The sequence below is a fragment of the Mus caroli genome, chromosome 11 (assembly GCF_900094665.2).
Source record: "Mus caroli chromosome 11, CAROLI_EIJ_v1.1, whole genome shotgun sequence".
Classification (NCBI taxonomy): Eukaryota; Metazoa; Chordata; class Mammalia; order Rodentia; family Muridae; genus Mus; species Mus caroli.
In genome coordinates, this window is record NC_034580.1 from 115209208 (window position 1) to 115229475 (window position 20268).

The window sequence follows — 20268 nt, forward strand, 5'->3', positions numbered from 1 at the left end:
CCTTCCTTCCTTCCTTCCTTCCTTCCTTCCTTCCTTCTCCCCCTCCCCCGTCTCTCTAATTAGCAGCTGTACTGACCCTATTTCGTAAACCCCATAGTTCACCCATTCTGGTGTGCAGTTTAGTGGCTTTGGTGTCTTTACAAAGACATGCAAACACCCCATAGTCATTTCCACACCCAACGCACATCAGATGGAATGTGGGGGTACTGGAGATTCCCCCAGCCAATCACATCAGAGCTAGTTTCGTGTGTGTGTGTGTGTGTGTGTGTGTGTGTGTTTCCCAGCCCTATGCTGGTCTGGTGGCTCAGCTATCATTGTCTACAATTTTTAGAAAGACTTTATTTTATTTTATTTTATATTTTATGTACATTGTCATGAGATGTCAGAGCCTTTGGAACTGGAATTACAGATGGTTGTAAGCTGCTACATGGTTGCTGGGAATTGAACCCAGGTCCTCTGGAAGAGCAGCCAGTGCTCCTTACCCTCTGAGCCATCTCTCCAGCTACTACAAAGATGTTTTTATTAAGATTTTAACTAAGTTTTTGAGATTAGGGTTCATGTAGCCCCATGGCTTTGAACTTGCTATGTAGCTGAGGCTGACTTTGAACATTTATTCATTTCTCTTTTTTGGGTGGGGGTTCGAGACAGAGTTTTACTATATAGATCCGACCATTCTGAAACCCACTCTGTAGACCAGGCCAGCCTCAAATTCACAGAGACTTGCCTTCTTCTGCCTCCCAAGTGCTGGGAGCCACCACACCCACCTGACTCTTTCTTCCTTTTTAGTGTTACATAATTTAACTGTTTTTGTCATTGTTTGTTTGTTTGTTTGTTTGAGACAAGGTCTCACTATGTCAACTGTGACTGGCCTGGAATTTGCTATGTAGACCAGGCTGGCCTTGAACTCACAGAGATCTGCCTGTTTCTACCTCCTAAATGTTGGAATTAAAGACGCCACGGAGCCTGGCTTTATTTTTCTCTCTTCACCGAGCTCTCCAGGCTGCTCCTGACCCTGTTCGGATGTGGAGATAAACACCATGCAAACACTGGGTACACAAGAGCCCCTTGGGATATGTCCATGACTGCATTCTGACAGAGGACCAGGCATCCAGGGCCTGGGCATTTCCAAACCTCCTTGTCCCGTGTGTCTAGTATGGCCCAGGCTGTAGCTCCAAAACTACAGGTGTTTCTGGCCTCCAAGCTCCAGATGTGTCTGAGGCCACTCTGGGAGTGACTGCCCCATGCTTTTCTGAGTCTCTGTGTTGCTAGTGATCTCCCTGGCAGTTTGACCTGGCACCACAAGTCTCACTTCTCTCTCCCCCGGTTAGTACCTCTCCTCTCCTTGAAAGAACAGCAGTCACTCGCTGATGCCACCTGTGAAAGCCTAGTTCCAACAAGCCCATGCTCACAGGTCCTTTGGGGATGCGACCTGGGACACTTTACTTCCCAAGCTGGCTCAGTTGTTAAGGAGAAACCAGGAGTGAGCTGGTAGAGCTTGTGATTACTTCCTGCTCATCCCCACATGACTTTCTTCCTTGTGATAGCTCTGGCCGGCCCACCTGCTCTCCAGAGTTCTCTCTGCATGAGGAAGTTCAGGGGAACCCAGTTGCTGACCAGCCTGTGAGCATAGCAATGACACCTGCTTACCCTCTCTAGCATGGTGGGGTTCTCAGGTCCCATCCAGAACCTGCGTCCTCTAAGGAACCGAGGAAGACATGAGTCAGAGGTGTCTGCATCAGTTTCTGAACTCGGTCTTTTATTGTCTCTCTTCCCGCTCGCTATAGTCTTTGGCGCTGGACTTTGAGTTTTGGAGCACGTCACATGGTTTGAAGTAACTTCATAGCCCTTCCTGCCTGGCCCTGCCCACCACAGCCTATAGAGAAAGAGCCATTGGCGGGTTGCACCGGCCAGATTGGAGACACCAGACTCCAGCCAGCTACAAGGAGGCCCCGAAGAAGCAGCTCTGGGCACCTCTGGTGAGTAACTTGCTGGAGCCATTGTCCCGGCATGGTAAATTAGGTGTGTTCCTCTTGTTGCTGTGAAGAAACAGGTCACCTGAGCTCATCAGTCATCAGCTCAGCTTGTGGAGTGTGTGCCAGTGGAAACATGATCTGTCCACACTGCTTCCACAGACAGGAAGCAGAGAGATGCAGGCTGCTATTGAGCTGGCTTCCCCCTCTTCTCTCAGCCTGGGATGGCAGCCTACAGGCAGGCGTGGAGATTTCCTTTTCTTTTTAGATGATTCTAAGCACAGCCAAGCTGATGGCCATGATGAGCTGTCCCAGTTGGACTGGGTGTTGTTCACAGAGACAGGACACCCCAGCTGTCACTTTCTCTTTGTTATAAACCACCAAGGTTGGCTTGCTGGGGTTTGGGGGCATCTTCAGAGCACAGACCTCTTCATGGGAGGCCATCCCATGGGGCCAAGTGAAAAGAATCAAACCACGGCGCTTTGTAGACCTAAGACTGCTCCCACCTGTGCTTAGAGATGCCCCAGGATGTCGGCAGGGCTGTGTGTGTGATGCAGAAACTTAGAGTGGCCAGCGTCCGTCCGCGGAACATCACTGGCAGCCAGTGTCTGTCCACGGGGACATCGCTGGCTTTAAGTGGATGGTGCTTGTGACTTGATCTTCCATAGAGGCAGAAGCCAGCTACGGCAGACTCTGTACCAACCATTATAAAATGACTAAAGATTGGGGAGTCCTGTGGGGAGCCCTTCCCAGCCCCCTCATCGGTCTGAAAGCTGGTGGGTCTTGTTTGTTTAACAAGGCCCAGGCTGCACATGCCTTTTATGCAGCCACCTTGTGCCTCCCTCTAACTCCTGACTGGCAAATCAGTCCTGGGTAGGTGCTCTGGCCAGCCCAGTCTCCACATGGCCATTTCTGCCCTAGCACAGCAGCTCCACCAGCTGCTGGACACAGCATCCAACTCCAAAGTTTACTCCAGGACAGTTTTGTAACCTTACTTTCTTTTCTCCCCACTGTGTGTGTGTGTGTGTGTGTGTGTGTGTGTCTGTGTCTGTGTCTGTGTCTCTGTGTGTGTCTGTCTGTGTGTCTGTCTGTCTGTGTGTGTGTCTGTATGTGTGTGTCTGTGTGTGTGTGTGTCTGTGTTTGTGTCTCTGTGTGTGTGTGTGTGTCTGTGTGTGTGTGTGTCTGTGTGTGTGTGTCTCTGTGTGTGTCTGTGTGTGTGTGTGTCTCTGTGTGTGTGTCTCTGTGTGTGTGTCTCTGTGTGTGTGTCTCTCTCTGTGTGTGTGTCTGTGTGTGTGTGTCTCTGGGTGTGTGTGTGTGTCTGTGTGTGTGTGTCTCTGTGTGTGTGTGTGTCTGTGTGTGTGTGTCTCTGGGTGTGTGTGTGTGTCTGTGTGTGTGTCTATGTGTGTGTGTCTGTGTGTGTGTGTCTCTGTGTGTGTGTGTGTCTGTGTGTGTGTGTGTCTGTGTGTGTGTGTCTCTGGGTGTGTGTGTGTGTCTGTGTCTGTGTGTCTGTGTGTGTTGCTGAGGATGGAACCTACACCCAGCACCTCAGCAGAGCTGGGTAAATACTATAGCGCTGAGCTCGTGCTTCCAGATCCTGACCAGTTTTTATTGTCATCTTGGGTTAATGAAGTCCCGGGCCATGAGCAACAAATGACTAATGTGGTTTACTGACACCAGCTGAAGCTGCCTGCCTGCCAGAGGTGAGGGGTGGGGATGCGGACAGGGAGTGGGAAGGGAGCCTAGTGTTGTTACAGGGTGTTCCTCTGACTCTCCCAATTGGATGTTGTTTCTCCACCAGCAGTGTGGAGCCAAGAGGGCTGGAGCAGAAAACTCCCTGGCCTCGGAAGTCCAAGCGCAGTCTTCCATCGCACCCCTATCCCAGCCTCTCAGAGTTCAGGTATGGCGGAACTGTGCCGCATGGATTCCACACTGACTGCTCTGGACGAGGAGATGCTCTGGGATATGCTGGAGAGTCACCGATGCAGGATCGTGCAGAGCATCTGCCCTAGCCGGCTCACCCCCTACCTGCGCCAGGCCAAGGTGCTGGGCCAGCTGGACGAGGAGGAGATCCTGCATAGCTCCCGTTTCACCAACAGTGCCATGAGAGTTGGTGAGTCCATAGGCGTTTGCCCCTCCTTGAGTCACTGGGGTTGCAGCTAGGCTCTTCTTGCCCAGCAGCTCAACACGGCTTGTGCTACAGCAGTGGGGGGTGGGGAGAAGCTTCAACATCAAGAGTGGCTATGCCTGCTATCCCAGCAATCCAAGTGACTGAGACAGGAGGATGGCTACAAGTTCAAGGTCAGCCTAGACTGCAGTGTGAGATTCTATCAAAGCGGGGTAGGAAATGTAGCCCTATTGATAGAAACCTTGCCAGCATACACAAAGCGGTTAGCTAGATCCCCAGTGCCACGCAAACCAGGTATGCACCCACAACCCAGGCATTGTGAGGTGCACCCCTTAACCCAGGCATTGTGGGGTACACCCATAACTCTGACATTGTGGGGTACAACCATAACCCAAGCATTGTGGGGTACACCTGTAACTCAGGCATTGTGGGGTACACTGTAACACAGAACTTGGGAGGTGGAAGTAGGACGATTAGAAGTTTAAGGATGTCTTCAGCTCTGTGTCAAGAAGTTCTAGGCAGCCTGGGGCGTTTAAGGCCCTATCTCAAAACGACCTCAGCAACAAAAGCATCAAGGGAACCGTTTCCCACCTCCAGGATACTGAGTTAGTCCCCTAACAAAGTCCCAGCAAATAGCTGTATCAATGCTGTTTAAAGCAAGCGTGGGAGGCCCGGGGTGCAGCTCAGTGGTAGAGGACTCTCAACAGGCACGAGGCCCCGACTTCCAAGCACCAAGGGAAAGAAACCCCACAGGGATTAGTGCGCTCAGTTCTGCAGCTCCAGGTCTTGTATGTGGTATGAACGGGGCTGCCATCCCGCTGCAGACTCTGCAGATTCTTCTTGCCTTTCAGTTGTAGTGGCTCCCGGAAATGTCGGGCATGTGGACCTGTCACTCCAACTCTGCCTTCTCCATGCTCACACGAATGTTTCCTGTGTTTTCCTCTTCTTGTAAGCACACTTGGAGTTAGAATATGGCCCCCTTTACCTTCTTTTTCTTTTAATTTGTAAAATTTAATTTTTTGATTGAAATGTTGTCTCCTGTATACTTGCTGAGGATGAATGTGAGTATCAGTTTGCCTGTCTCTGCTTCCCAGGTGACAAGGCGACAGGTGTGCGCTGGCCCTCCTTGTCTATGTAGTCCTGGGGATTGAACCCAGGGCTCTAGGCATGGTGCGCGAGCATGTTACCAACTGAGCTGCACCCCCATCCCCAGGACAGTCTGACCTTGAGATCTTTCACCTAATTACATCTACAAAGATCGTTTGTCCAAAAGGAAAAACTCACACAGGCGCTGTCTTAGTTTGATGTCTTTTGCTGTGATAAACACCATGACCAAGAGCAACTCGGGAAGAAAAGGGTTTATTTGTCTTACACATCCGAACCACAGTCCATCACTGAGGGAGGCCAAGGCAGAGGCTGTGGATGATGCACCCCGCTGGCTTGCTACCCGTGTCTTGCTCCGTTTTCTTTCTTATACACCTCAGGAGCACCTGCCAGAGGTGGCTTCCTTCACAGTGGTCTGGGCCCTTCCACGTCCGTCATTAATCAAGGTGATATCCCACAGGCTTGCACACAGGCCAGCATGATGGGGTCAGTTCCTTAAGTGGCATTCCCTCTTCCCCATGACTCTAATGTATTGGGTTAACAAAAACTAAGCAGCACTGGTAGGCTTGGGGCGGGGCATATCTTGGGGATGTCTTTGCAGCTTGTTCTTCTGCTCTGGCAGGCAGTATCTTCTCACTCGGAAGTGACTATGAAGTCACTGAAGGTTCAGTGGCTGAAGTGCTGTTGACAAAATGCTCACTGCAAATGCAGGCCATAGAGGCTGGGTGACAGGTGGCAAGTATAGACGTCACAGTGTATATGCAGTGAAGAGACTGATTTGTAAAAGATTGGTGTTCTCTACACACACACACACACACACACACATGTGCACAGTGCATGTACACACATACACATGCACATACAAACATACATACACACATACAAACAAAAACACACATACACACAAAAACACACACATACAAGCATACATACACACACAAACATACATATATACATACAAACACACACAAACATACATATACACACACATACAAACATACACACACATATACACACACATGCGAGAGACAGAGACAGAGAGATAGAGACAGAGGAAGACAGAAAGAGAGAGAGAGGGAGAGAGACAGAGGACGAAGAGGGGGGAAACAGACAGACAGACAGACAGACAGACAGACAGTACTCAGGATTGTAAGACTATGCATCTGTCCATGTCCCTTTATACCCAGCTCATAGGAGAACATTTTCTTTTTTTTTTTTTTAAACAGGTTTTTTTTTTAATTTATTATTATATGTAAGTACACTGTAGCTGTCTTCAGACACACCAGAAGAGGGCGTCAGATCTCATTACAGATGGTTGTGAGCCACCATGTGGTTGCTGGGATTTGAACTCTGGACCTTCGGAAGAGCAGTCGGGTGCTCTTACCCACTGAGCCATCTCACCAGCCCCAGGAGAACATTTTCTTGACCCTAGTAGGGATCCAGCTTATTATGGATCTTGCCTCAAATTGATGATGTGTGAATAAAGGTAGGGTACAGAGCCTGTGTCTCCCTGCCAGGGATCCCAGAGAACTCCAACCCCAGCTGTCCACACACTCTGGTGGTTCAGTCTCTCTCTCTCTCTCTCTCTCTCTCTCTCTCTCTTACTTTCTTTCTCTAGGGCACTTGCTGGATCTGCTGAAGGCCCGAGGGAAGAACGGAGCCATTGCCTTCCTGGAAAGCCTGAAGTTCCACAACCCTGATGTCTACACCCTGGTCACTGGGCTGCAGTCTGACATTGACTTCAGCACCTTCAGCGGTGAGAGCTAGATCAAAGCCCTGCTACTGCAGGACTTCCCTCCCGGCCATGGTCTCTGGCCCTGGGCCCGGCACCATCCCAATTCACTGCACTGGGAGAGGGGAGGGAAGGAGAAGACCCTAGACCTGGGTGCTTCAAAGCCAATCTTCAAGAGCGTGTGCTATGGGGAGCCACCATGCACTCCAGAAGTGAAGGGTTGCTTAAGGGGGAGTCTAGTGTCCCTCTTCCCAGGGTCAGGGGCAGAGAAGCTAAGACTTCTGCAGGAAAGCACAGTTATGCAGTAAAGGCTTAGCCTGTATGGTGGGACGTACGGTTGTGTTCAGGAGCTGACAGACTCTGGCCCTTCCCAGGGAGCTGTTGAAAGATTTGAGTGTTAAAAGAGCAGAACTCTCGGGGAACTCAAAGCAGCTGCTAATAAGCCATCCGTTCTGGGTCGGTGCGAAAGACGTATTCATGTGAGTTCTGTCAGGAGACTTATGTCTCTGCTGTGTTTTCCTTGGAGTTCCACGGAAATTGCTAACCTTGAATACAGTCAGCTAGCTCATAAGGGGTTGGGGCTGGAGGAGAGTGACAGGGTCTCTCAAGGTGACAGAAAGAACCATCACCCATCTGTGCAGGTCTCATGGAGACATCCAAGCTGACCGAGTGTCTGGCTGGGGCCATCAGCAGCCTGCAGGAGGAGCTGGCCCAGGAGAAGGCACAGAAGGAGGTGCTGCTTCGGAGATGCCAGCAGCTGAAGGAGCGCCTGGGCTTGGCTGAGGCCCATGCAGAGGGTCTGCGCCAGCTGGAGGTCGACCACAGCCGCATGAAGCGTGAGGTCAGCACCCACTTCCACGAGGTCTTGAAACTGAAGGACGAGATGCTGAACCTGTCACTGCACTACAGCAACGCGCTCAGAGAGAAGGAGCTGGCTGCCACACGCTGCCACAGCCTGCAGGAAGAGGTACGGGTCTGAGAGAGCTGGGCAGCCAGCCTCTTCCACAACCTGCAGACCTCCTGGGTTTGCCTTATGGGTGCTTCCTTCCAGGAGTGCCAGACAAACATAGGGGGGGGGGGGTCTCGGCGATCCAGTTTTTCTCAGGCCTCTGACCAAGAGAAGAAAAGAGGCCAGCATGATCTGGCTGGATAGTTTGGGGATTCAGGGCCCTGGATCCACAGACTCCTGGATCCGGAAGGTTACCACAGGAAACTCTGCTTGGCTGAAGGATCCAGGTCCCGTGGCTCTCAGCATCCCTAGCCCGCCCTGACTTGATTTGGCTGGTTTGTTAGTGGTGCTATTTATGAGTCCACATTGTCTCCATCAGAGGGATGAGGGCAGTGAAACCAAGGTCCCTGGTGGCCATCAATCTGACTGTAGAGATGGGAGCTGGTCCCGGGCCCCCTTAGTCTGCTCCCAGGGGCCCAAGGCACTAGTTTAAGCCCCAAGCCTCATCTGTAGTAAAGCTAAGGTGCTTTCTCTGAAGAGCTGGCTCAGTGGCTGCAACAGTTGCTTTTCTGTTGCAGTGATGAACCATCACCGCCAAGAGAAACAGAGAAGGAGGGGTTTGCAACAGTATATCACAGCGGGGAGAGAGGGCAGCAGAGGGGCAGAGGCCAGGGCAGGAAGCTGACAGATCACAGCCTCCACTACAAACACAAAGCAAAGAGAGACCAAGAGTGGACCAAGCAAGGCTCTGTATCCCCAAAGCCTGCCCCTATTGACACACCTCTACCAGGAAGCCCTGCTCCTCTGAGCCTCCCCAAACACCACCACCAACTGGCACCAAGAGTTCCAACACCAGAGCCAAAGGGGACACTTAGATTCAAACTGTCATAGTGTCTAAGACTGCACACTGTTTTTCCAGAAGACCAAGTTTAGGTCTCCAAACCTGATTGGGCAACTTATAACTCCAGCTCTTGGGGAATCTAATGCCTCTGGCCTCTGCAGGCCATCTCAGTCACATGCACATCCACACACAGATGAATATACACTCATATATGTCATTTAAAATAAAATAAACACTATTAAATGCCCCTTCTTCTCACGGGGGGTCTGGGATTGCTCAGGAGGTGAACCCATGCCTTTGAAGCTCGGGGCTGAGGCTCTCCAGGTGCCAGCAGCAGCAGCAGCAACAACAGCAGCAGCAGCAGCAAAGATGGGCAAGCTGCATCCGGTCAATGCTTAATGGAGAATCTTTCCCATGATCCCCTTCCCGCTTCCTCCCACACAGCTCTACCTGGTGAAGCAGGAACTCCAGCGAGCAAGCCTTGTATCGTCATGTGAAAGAGAATCTCGAGAGAGGTCCCTGAAGATGGCCAGCGACCTGGAGCCTGAGGGAGAGGAACTGAATCGGCTTAAGGAGGAGAACGAGAAACTCCGCTCCATGACCTTCAGCCTGGTAGGTCTTGGTCCTTCAGGAGGCCAGATGCCTCCTGCTGATCTGGAAAGGCATTGTCTTTGGTGTCAGTGGATGCCTATGGGCTGGGAAACTCTCTCACCGGTGGCTTTGCTAAAGTAAAGCCCATGTCAACCCCTTGTCTTACCTTAGGCAGGCCTTGAACTCATGATCTCCCTGCCTCAGTATCCTGGCATGACCTGCACCACCAGGTCAAGTTATGCAATCCCTTCTCAGTCCTTCCTGCCTCCCTCTTCCCACTCACCCAGATGGTGACAGCATTAAAAACCTTGTCCCTATATTAGTTTGCTCTATGGGCTAATTTACTGAGACTATGTGGAGTGGCAATAGAAAGGCCACTTGTAACAATGGGTTCTGCTGGGTGGGGTGGTCCGTGCCTGCAGCCCTAACATGGAAGCCTGAGGCAGGTGAAACCTTGACTAAAATAAAATAAAAGGATGAAGAAACTACAGGGATGTGAAAATATGAATATGTTCTGCCCATAAGATTTTCTGCATCCTGTTCACCATGACTCGGGGAAAGTAGGCTTCCTAGAACCTAGTCGCTGGAGACATTGAAGCCCTGGAATTCTGAGAATACTTCCTCCTTTTGATTCCTTTTTCTTTCTTTTCTTTTTTTGGGGGGCAGGGGAGAGGGTGGTGGTGGTTCAAGATAGGGTTTTTCTGTGTAGCCCTGGCTGTCCTAGAACTAGCTTGGTAGACCAGGCTGACCTTGAACTCAGAGATCCACCTGCCTCTGCCACCACCACCCAGCTCCCCTTGATTTCTTTTAATTAAAAAAAATTAATAAGGGGGTGTGCTGGAGAGATGGCTCAGCAATTGAGAGCACTTGCTACTCTTGCAGTTGACCCACAGTTTACTTCCCTGGACCCACACAGCAGTTTACAGCCATGTGTAACTCCAGTTCTAGGTGTTCTAGTGCCCCCTTCTGGCCTCTACAGGCATTGCACCCACATGGCACACATACATTCAGGTAGACAAACGTACACATAATCTCTTTGATAAGGAATTCCTTCAATGTATCTTCCTTGGAGATGGAGTGTGGCTCACTGCAGCTTGGGCTGAACTGTGTGCCACTCACATTCCTTCTTCCCCAGGTGGAGAAGGACATTTTGGAACAGAGTCTGGATGAGGCCAGGGAGAGCAAGCAAGAGCTGGTGGACCGCATCCACTCACTGCGGGAGAGAGCAGTGGCCGCGGAGAGGCAGCAGAAGCAGGTGAGGCTGCGGTGCCCTTCCTTGGAGTCACGGCCATCCATCTTGGGCAGGCTCGTTTGTGGGACAGACAGACAGACAGATTCACTCAATCATCAGCATAGTCTGACTTACTTGGCTATGTTAACCTATAGCCCAGACCTCATAGTCAGGCAAGCAATGGAGAACCCCAGGAGTATGTCAAAGGCTTACAGACCACTAGAGCCCAGGATTTAGACAAGGGAAGATGGAGAGGAAAGAAGGGAACAGTAGGAGAGAATGAGCTATGGGGAAATTGCTTGTGTATTTTGAGCCATTAAACAGCATGTGATTCTGCACACATGTGTACACAGTTGCTAATCACAGTCAGTGTGATTAGCTCTCTGGCTCTGTAGACCCCCTCTAAACCGGTTCTTCACTTGCCCTGCAAGCCGCCTGCCTCCCTTTCCCCATCCCCACTCACCCCTTCCCACCTAAGCTCTCAGAGCCAATGAGCATCGTGGGTCTGCTTCTGTTCTACAGTACTGGGAGGAGAAGGAACAGACCCTACTCCAGTTCCGGAAGACCCAGGTGGACTGTGAACTATACAAAGAAAAGATGACCATGCTTCAGGGCCAGGTGGCTGAGCTGCAGAAGGAACGTGACCAGGTATCCTAAGCGTTAGGAACAGACCCTGAGGGGAGGATTCAGGTGTCTGTCCTTGCTGGCACAGGGCAGCATGACTCCACCCTCTACACTGCCCCCTGCTGGTGTGTGGATGAGGCTTTGAGCTGCTGGCTCAGGGGATAGGATTCAAACTTCAGGGTTTCTCTCCTTGGTCTATGAGAGGTTTCTCACCCCCCTGCAACTCACTGGCACAGGCTCTCTGTTAGCCTCCCTACCATTGTTCCTGACATGAGACATAGACTATCCATCCCAGATATGGATTTTATTCAAGCATGGTAGGTTTGCATATTCAGTGTGAGTCCTGGTTAGTGTGCACTGGATGGGTTCAGGGTGAGTGCCCACAGCATGGGGGTACCTTTTGCAGCTCAGGTGACTGGCTCTGATGTTCTACCCCTAACCCCCCCCCCACTACTCCTCCTGTCTTGGCTACAGGCATACACAGCAAGGGACAGGGCCCAGATGGAGATTTCTCAGGGCCTGGTGGAGAAGGATGCCCTTCGCAGGAGAGTGTTCGAGCTGACAGAGCAGGTCTGTGAGCTGCGTACTCAGCTGCGCAGGCTGCAGGCAGAGGCCCCAGGAGGAGTGAGTACCCCAACCCAAGAGTGGGAGGCTGGAGAGTGGGCCGCATGGGTGACGGGACAGGGATGCACAGGAAATGGTAACTGAGCTGGAGAGATGAAGACAGAGTCCACACGGTCCTCTGCAGAGCTGTCTGCCTCTTGTCAACTGAAACGCTGGGAGCACAGGGCAGGACCAGCTTGCTTCTGCTTCTCTTCATGTTGACATTAGTGTGTTATAGAAAGGGAAGCTTGGGGGAAGGTTCTGGAACCAAGAAATCTGTTGTTGTGTGTTGTGACAGAAGCAGCATCAGTATGATATGTCCACTGTGTAGATAATTTCCACAAAGTCAAAACTCCAGGAACTGAGTAACACAGACACTGTGGTGAAGGACCTGGGTGCTTGAGAGCTGTGTCACAAAGCCTCCTTGGTCCCTTGGGCAGCATGGGTCAGGTTCCCTGGGCGGGCACGGCTGCTTAAGTAGCCATGGTCCAGGAGGGAGGTACAGTCAGAGTCTCTTCCTTGTCCTACCCCTTTGCTCATGTGTGGATGCAAGCACATGTGCAAGTGTGTGCATGTGCATGCGTGGTCTCATGCTGCAGTCATGTTATGCAAGTAATCTGCTACTAAACCATATACATCCCCAGGCCTCCTCCAGCCTTTTAAAAAAAAACATTTATTTTTGGAATGGACTCATTAAGTGGCTCAGTCTAGCCTTGAACTTGTAGCCCTGACTCCTCAGTCTCCTGAATGGCTGAATGTACAGACCTGGGCCACCAGGCCCAGCTTATGATTATACCTATGCACATACATGTATACCTATGCATATAATACATGCATACATACATATACGCATACATACATACACGCATACATACATACATGCATGCATGCATACATGCATACATACATACATGCATACATGCATACATACATACATACATGCATACATGCATACACCAGCACAATGGCTTAAGGAACAGTACTTGCTACCAAGCCTGATGACCTTAGCTCAGCCCTATGATCCACAGGGTTCGGGGAGAGAACGGATTCCTGCAGGTTGTCCTCTGACTTCCAAAGGCACACTTGGCATATGTATATGTGCACACATGCACACACATAAACTAATTATAATCTATACCTGCTACATGGTAATATGCGTGTCTACATATGCATATATGTGTGAACATATACATGTTTTATGCACGTGTATATATGCGTCCATACACAGTAAAAAGGGCTGGAAGGACAGACATCAAGATGCTAATGGCATATACGTAATTTATTTTTATTTTATGTGTATGCCTGAGCATATGGATATGTACCATATGCACGGACTCCAGAAGAGGGCATCCGAGCCTCTGGACCTGGAGTTACAGATGGTTGTGAGCTGCTACGTGGGTCCTGGGACAAGAATCCGGGCCTCTGCAAGAACAGACTTGTTCCTAACCACTGAGCCGTCTCCCCAGCTGTCCCTGCTCATTTTGGGTTTGGGATGTGTTCAATGTCATCTTCTTTCCATCTCTAATCGCTTCTTCACCCACCCAAATTTTCTTTATAGCGTGTGAATACATGCACATATGTGTACATATGCATACATTACGCAGTTTATTACCTTTAAACCTAGCACACAACGTATAGTCTCTAGATTCTCTAGAAAGACTGAAATGCACCATTCTTAAGCCAGATCTCTTCTTGGCGGGTAACTACTGAGAGTATGGGAGGCACCAGCATTTCATTCAGAAGTTAAGACGAGAATCTGTCCAAGCAGGGTGGGGTGGGGGGCACTCAGGGGAAAGCTCCTGAGCTAAGGAGACATCTGGTCTCTTTGGAAGCCCAAGCAGGAAGCAGGAACCAGGGAACTCTGCCTCCGGGGGAAGCAGAGGCTTGTGCGGATGCATGCTGTGTGCCCACCAGACGACAGTGACTGCAGCGTCCTCAGCTCCACCGAGGTGTGTGCCCTTGATCATGACCCCTGACCAATGACCCCTGACCCCTGACTCTGACCCTGACCTAGGCCCCTGCCCTCTGCTGTATTCAGCCCAACACATCATCGGGGTTAAGATGTCTCTGGGAACCTTATTTCCATAGAGAAGAATTGATACCACTGAACATTTCAAACAGGAAATCCTGGGAGCTGGAAACCCAAAGTCAAGGTGCCAAAGGGGCCACACTCTCTGTGGCTTTGGCGGAGGACCTTTTCTATCTCTCCAGCTTTGCTTTCCCAACAGTCCTTGGCCTGCAGTCGCATCGCTCCGATCTCCACCTCTGTCATAATGTGGAGTTCTCCAGATCTCCTAACAGTTGTTCTTTCTCAACCTTCCTAACACTGGGACCTTTAAGACAGTCCTGTTTTCATTGCTACTTTAAAACTGTAAGTTTGCTACTGTTGTGAATTGTAATGTAAATTTGTGGTCAGAGGTTTGCCAAAGGCATTGCAACCCCCAGGCTGAGAACCATTGCCTTAGAGGACATAGCAGGCAGTTTCCCCGAGATTATCAACTTAAATGGAGAAAGGTTGCTTGTGTTCACAGTTCAGAGGTTTCCCACACAGATACTCAGACCCATCACTTCAGGCCTGTGGTGAGGCAGAACCTCCCAGTACAGCAGCTGGGAGAGCAGAGAGGAAGACAGAGAGATGGACAGAGACAGAGACAAATAGATAGAGAGACAGACAGAGATACAGAGAGATGGGGCAGACAGAGACACAAACAGAGATAGAGAGAGACACAGAGAGAGACACAGAAAGAGAGAGAGAGACACACACACACAGAAAGAGAGAAAAACTGAATATAATACAGGGGATGGGTACCTGGTAGGCCCATGCCAAGACGCCCCCTGAGAAATCATGCCATGCACCAGATCTGGTATAAGGGGGGTGGTATCTGAGGGGGAAGGAAAGGGAGTAAGGATGTAAAGAGGCAGACAGACGGGAGCAGAGCCACGAGGACAGAGAAGCAGGGACAGAGGAGGACAGAAAGGAGTGGGGGAAAGACAGAGAGAGATGGGGAGGGGGAGAGGGGAGGAGGGGGAAGGGAGAGAGGGAGAGGGAGGAGAGAGGGAGAGGGAGGAAGAAGGGAGGAAGGGGAGAGAGAAAGAGAGGGAAAGGAGGAGAGAGAGACAGAGACAGAGAGAGACAGAGACAGAGAGAGAATGAGACTATAACTGGAGCAGTCCTGGCACCTGTAGTAATGGCAGTAGATGATGACTTAAATCATTGTTAAGTCCCTGGGAAAGCCTAGGGGAATTATCTGTAAGCCAATAGAAACAGACAGATGGGGAGACAGACAGACAGACAGACAGACAGAACCTGACTTAATATCTCCTTCAGGGACACCCCGATGACCTAACTTCCTTCCATAGGCCTCCACCTAAAGTTTCAATTACCCAATAGCACCACACCCACAGACAAGCCTTCAACACATAATCTGAGGGACATTTAAAACCCTAAACCATAACAGGAAGACGCCAATGGATTTGCAGCCCACTCCGACACAGTGTGACATCTTAGCTTGATTTCACCCGTGAAGCCTCTACTTTCAAACGAGGTCACATTCTGTAGTTGGTGATGGGGGACGGTGGCACCTGGATTCCAGGAGACATTGCTCTACCCACCTCAAAGGTCCCTGGAATATGAGACCCACAGTGTCTGCCTTTGGCCTTTGGCAAAGAGGAGAGGTGATCTCTTCATAGTTACCAAGTTGTGGGTGCTCAGGGTACGGTGGCGGTGCTGGAACAGGGGTGAGACGCGGGTCAGGTCAGCACTGATTCCCCTTGTCACCTCCTGAGCTGGTTTTATGTTCCCTTCCTAGATGACCCCAGCGGTCCCGTTCTCCCCCCACCCCCTCAAGGTCCAGGCAACTCCAGAGAAGCCAGACTCTATGCACATGGTTCACTGGCTCTTAGAAAACTAGGGACAAGGAGGGAGACTCCACATTCTAACCAGAGTCCCAGAAGCCAATCGAAATCACATCTTCTAGTTCCTCCCCACGCTCACTGCCCAGAGCCAGGAGCGGTGTTCCCTTTGGGGTTGTGGCCAGGATGGGAAGGAACCTTAGGGACTCAGCCTCCCTCTCAAATACCTGAGTGGGATTACCTCCCCTGTATAGTCCTCCCCCACACTCTAGGATGTGGTCATCTTGGCTCTGGCTCCCTCCCACAGTGCCAGATCTGTTGCTCACTCTGTCACACCCTCCTCCACCACTGGGCTCCTCTGTCACTCCCTCCAGGAAGTCTGCCATACCTGTATACTTACTCACTGATCTGTGCTTTTCCCTGTGATCAGCCCCGCCCCCACCCCACCCCACCCCCAGATGGCACCTGTCCTCAGGGTACCAACAAAGATCCGGATCCATAGATCTGCGGGAGGGATTCCCAGTGAGTGGACCTGGGTCGGCTCAGTGCCTGCCCAGAACTGGTTCCATCCTGAGCCCTCTTCCCTCACCAGTCAGTAACTCCCTTTCCCAGGGACTCATTGCTTTCTATGCAAAGTGGTAAACCAAACAACACACAGCCCAGGCAGTATACAGTAGGCACTCAACAAGTGTGACTTAATGCCCTCCTCCTCTGCTCTTCTTTTCTGTGCCATCCCCCCCTGCCCACCCTCCATCAGTCCCGGCTGTGGTGGGACCTGAATTCCACATCCAGCCGGGAGCAGATGGACAGCTTCCGCTCCAGCAGCCCCATGCCTCCCAGCCAGCAGTCCCTGTACAAGCGGGTGGCAGAGGACTTCCTGGAAGACCCCGAGTCTCTAAGGTAGAACATGGTACAGGCTTGGGGCCCAGCTTGCAGGGGAAACCAGCTAGACCAAGGACGATCTGGGCTTTGGGCACTGCAGCTCGGGAAGGTGCTGGAAACTTGGGGCCTTGGCTGGAGTGGGCTGTGCCGCCTGGGTACGAGCTAGCTTCCTGTGCTCTGTGACAGCTTCCCAGAAGTCCTTGAGGTGCGCCTTCAAGGGGCTACGGTGGACGACACAGACACAGACCTGGAGTTTGAGATGATCGACGGAGCAGGTGAGTGCTGCCACACACAAGGATCTGCACGGCCTAACCCTAACCCTGCTCTCTTCCTGGGCCAAAGGGAGGCAAGTGAGACAGCCCGGACCTCTCTCCAGGGACCGTACAAAGATGTGAACTTGACCTCTGGCCTTGGCCTCTAGGCGAGGCTACCACAGCCCAGCTGGGCTGTTTGCTGTTGTCCTTTTAATTTTCTCACACAGAGGCTGAGAGGGCTGTTTCATAGTCACATGGGGCTCACGTGTATGTTCAGGTAGCCACAGACATGCGTGTTCTCCTCCCCATCGCCTGTCCTGTGAACAGACACTCAGGGGGCAGCAGGCATGGGTGCTCAGTGGCAGCAGAGACATCTGACACAGGCTGCATCTGACAGGGGCATCCCTTCTCCTGGGCTCTGGCTCCTGAGTCTCTCCTCATTTCCTTACATCTGTGACTGAACTTGTGACTGCCTTGTGATTGGCATTTCTAATCTCACACCTGATGTTTCCACCTCACACCTGGGGCACACCTGGGGCACATCTGGGGGCACACCTGGCACTCACAAAGGTCCTTGACTCCTATCCAGAATTCACCCCAATGGCCACGGTACGGTGAGAGTACCCTGTATCGTTCAGCACAGTGGCTCAAGGGACCAGAAATCCAGACCGCCCGACTTCTACCTCAGGTTCACATGCTGTTACTGAATCTCACTCAAACACATCTGGAGTGTTTCCGCAACTTAATTTGTCTTTTAAGATAATCAAGTGTTTTGGCCGGGCGTGGTGGCGCACGCCTTTAATCCCAGCACTTGGGAGGCAGAGGCAGGCGGATTTCTGAGTTCGAGGCCAGCCTGGGCTACAGAGTGAGTTCNAAAAAAAAAAAAAAAAAAAAAAAAAAAAAAAAAAAAAAGATAAGTGTTTTTTTTGCTTGTGATCTGGGCTAAGACCATCTGTGGGTGGCACCTGTTAGATTTCCACCGGGTCTTAAGACAGGACTAGGATGCCCTGGGTCCTAGGTCACAGTATACAAATTTAAATGCTATATCTGAGGTTGGGAAGTGCCTTGTTTGAAAAGTGCTTGCTGTGTGCAAATGAAGGCCTGATCACCAGAATCCACATAAAGGCCAGGCACAGCAGCAGGCATCTACAAGCCCAGCGCTGGGGAATTGAGATAGGTAATTATCTGGGGTTCTCTGACCAGCTAGGTTAGCTAAAATGAAGAGCTCTGGCTTCAGTGAGAGAGGCGGCCCTCACAGAACAAGATGGAAAGTTATAGAGAAGACAACTGATGCAGTTGTCTGGGTTACACACACACACACACACACACAAGCACACACATGGGCACACACGCATGCATGTGTGCACGCACACACACACACACACACACAGAGACAGGTAGAGACAGACAGAGAGACACAGAGACAGAGATGGACAGACAACTCTGGATGTGGACACACACACACATGTAAACCCAGACCTTGGAAAGATGGAGAGTTCAAGGGCTACATAGTGAAACCATTTCAAATTAATTAATTTTTAACATGCTGGAGCCCCAGGGAGCATCTAATGTGAGGCCTCACAGGCTTAGCACAGCCACTGGGTTGCTGGTGAGTGCCAAGGAGCAGATTTGAGACTCCCCTTTTTTAGATTTATTCTATGTGTACGGGTGTTTTGTCTGCTTGTGTGTCTGTGTACCACATGCATGCCTGGTGCCTACAGAGGTCAGAAAAGGGTGTCAACCCGCTGGGCCGGGAGTTACAGACAGTTGTGAGCCACTGTGTAGGTACTGACAAGTGAATTCAGTCCTCTACAAGAACAGGTGCTCATAACTACTAAGCCATCTCTCCAACCCTTAGGTTTGACCCTTAATTGAAGTCAGAAATCTAAATCTCATCCATAAGCTATTGGCAACTAGTTCAGGTGAGGCAGAATGATGCAGGCAGCTCCCACTGTGGAAAGATGAAACCAGCTAACAACACAAAGAAAGGACCTCAGGAAGGGGCTGAGCCGGGCCTAGGGTACCTAAGACCAGAGGAGGAGGTCTGAGGCTGCAGCAGGGGAAAGAGGCAAGGACCATCCCTTGGTGAGCTCAGAGTCAGGCTCAGGCCGCAATGAGTCTCATTTCCTTCCAGACCTCTCTCAGACAGAGGACAGCCTGCAGGGGTCTTCCCGGAGCCTGAATGTCTCAGAAAGGTGAGCAGCACACTGGGGACACTCACTGGCTGGAGAACCAGAGCCTGGAAGTGACAGAGCAGAGTGTGACTATAGCCTCTCATGGCGAGGAGTCACAGCATTTCCAAGAGGGTGGGTCAGAGCAGAGAAGAATCACAGAATCTAGGGCTCCTCCGACCTCTGTGCTCAGGTTGTGTCTGTCTGCCCACAGCAGTGTCCCCGTGAGGAGGAGACCAGCCCGCAAGATCCTAAGCCAGGTCACGGTGCTGGCGTTCCAAGGGGACGCGTTGCTGGAACAGATTAGTGTCATCGGTGGGAACCTCACTGGGATCTTCATTCACCGTGTCACGCCTGGCTCTGCAGCAGATGAGATGGCCCTGCGTCCTGGTACCCAGATCATGATGGTGAGCAAGAGAAGAACACTATGCCAGAGACAGCTTCCCAGGGCTCTGACATCATGCCAGAGCCAGGAGTCCCAGTTGGGGTGGGGGTGTTTGGCAGGAGACAGTGGTCTGGCTCTGACATGGTCTCAGGTCTGTTCTGGGTTGATAGAAAAGGGTCATGGGCGGGGGACCGAGCCCCCTTCTCAAACCTGACAGTCCAGATCACCCAGAGCCTGGAAACTCAGAAAATGCCACTGGGATACAGCAGTTCTGACCGTGGTACTGTTCTGGGGGTGAACCTGGGCGTGGGGCGGGGAGGTGAGAGGTCCTATCTGTCAGACAAATGATCTAGCATCGAGCCACACCCCAGCCCTGACCAGGCTTCCTAAGCCATCCTGATAGCTTTGAATGCATTGTTTACTATGATGATCTTATTGTCATTTTATATGGGTGCAGGGAAAAACATATTCATGACACAAAATTCATTGTATCTATTCTACTGGAAAATGGTCAAATCTGGATAGCACACAAATATACATATAAATGTAAAACATATATTATTCTTATTAAGTGAATGCATGTGCATGGCCTGACAGCATAATTTTCTTAAATTATGTGTGTGTGTGTGTGTGTACATTCATATATGCATGTATGGCATGCGTGCATGAGTGTGGCTGCAACTTTGGTTTCGTGTTCTCTCCTTCCACCTTGCCTCGAGGCAGGCTCTCTCTTCAGAAAGACAATTATTTAGGCATGTGGGTTTCTGTGAATTGCAAGCCAGCCTGTTCTGCAAATGGAGACTCTGTCTCAAACACATTTATTTATTTACTTACTTATTTGTCTGCATGTTATAGAACACGTGTGGAGGTTCAAGGGCAGCTTGTTGTCTGCATGTTATAGAACCCGTGTGGAGGTTCAAGGGCAGCTTGTTGTCTGCATGTTATAGAACCCGT

The 20268-nt window shown here is 50.9% G+C and overlaps 1 protein-coding gene across 1 annotated transcript in view; it reads left to right on the forward strand.

The window, feature by feature from the left end:
• Positions 1-20268, forward strand: part of Card14 (caspase recruitment domain family member 14) — a 37233-nt gene that overhangs the window by 6071 nt on the left and 10894 nt on the right. Inside the window, exons 2-15 of the mRNA XM_021176389.1 lie at positions 1785-1976; positions 3562-3670; positions 3769-4080; positions 6818-6955; positions 7573-7898; positions 9166-9333; positions 10448-10567; positions 11066-11191; positions 11642-11791; positions 13603-13719; positions 16380-16522; positions 16691-16779; positions 18893-18953; positions 19144-19336. Of these exons, the coding sequence (XP_021032048.1) occupies positions 3870-4080; positions 6818-6955; positions 7573-7898; positions 9166-9333; positions 10448-10567; positions 11066-11191; positions 11642-11791; positions 13603-13719; positions 16380-16522; positions 16691-16779; positions 18893-18953; positions 19144-19336 (1842 nt within the window). The 5' untranslated portion in view covers positions 1785-1976; positions 3562-3670; positions 3769-3869. The remainder of the gene's footprint in view (positions 1-1784; positions 1977-3561; positions 3671-3768; positions 4081-6817; positions 6956-7572; positions 7899-9165; positions 9334-10447; positions 10568-11065; positions 11192-11641; positions 11792-13602; positions 13720-16379; positions 16523-16690; positions 16780-18892; positions 18954-19143; positions 19337-20268) is intronic.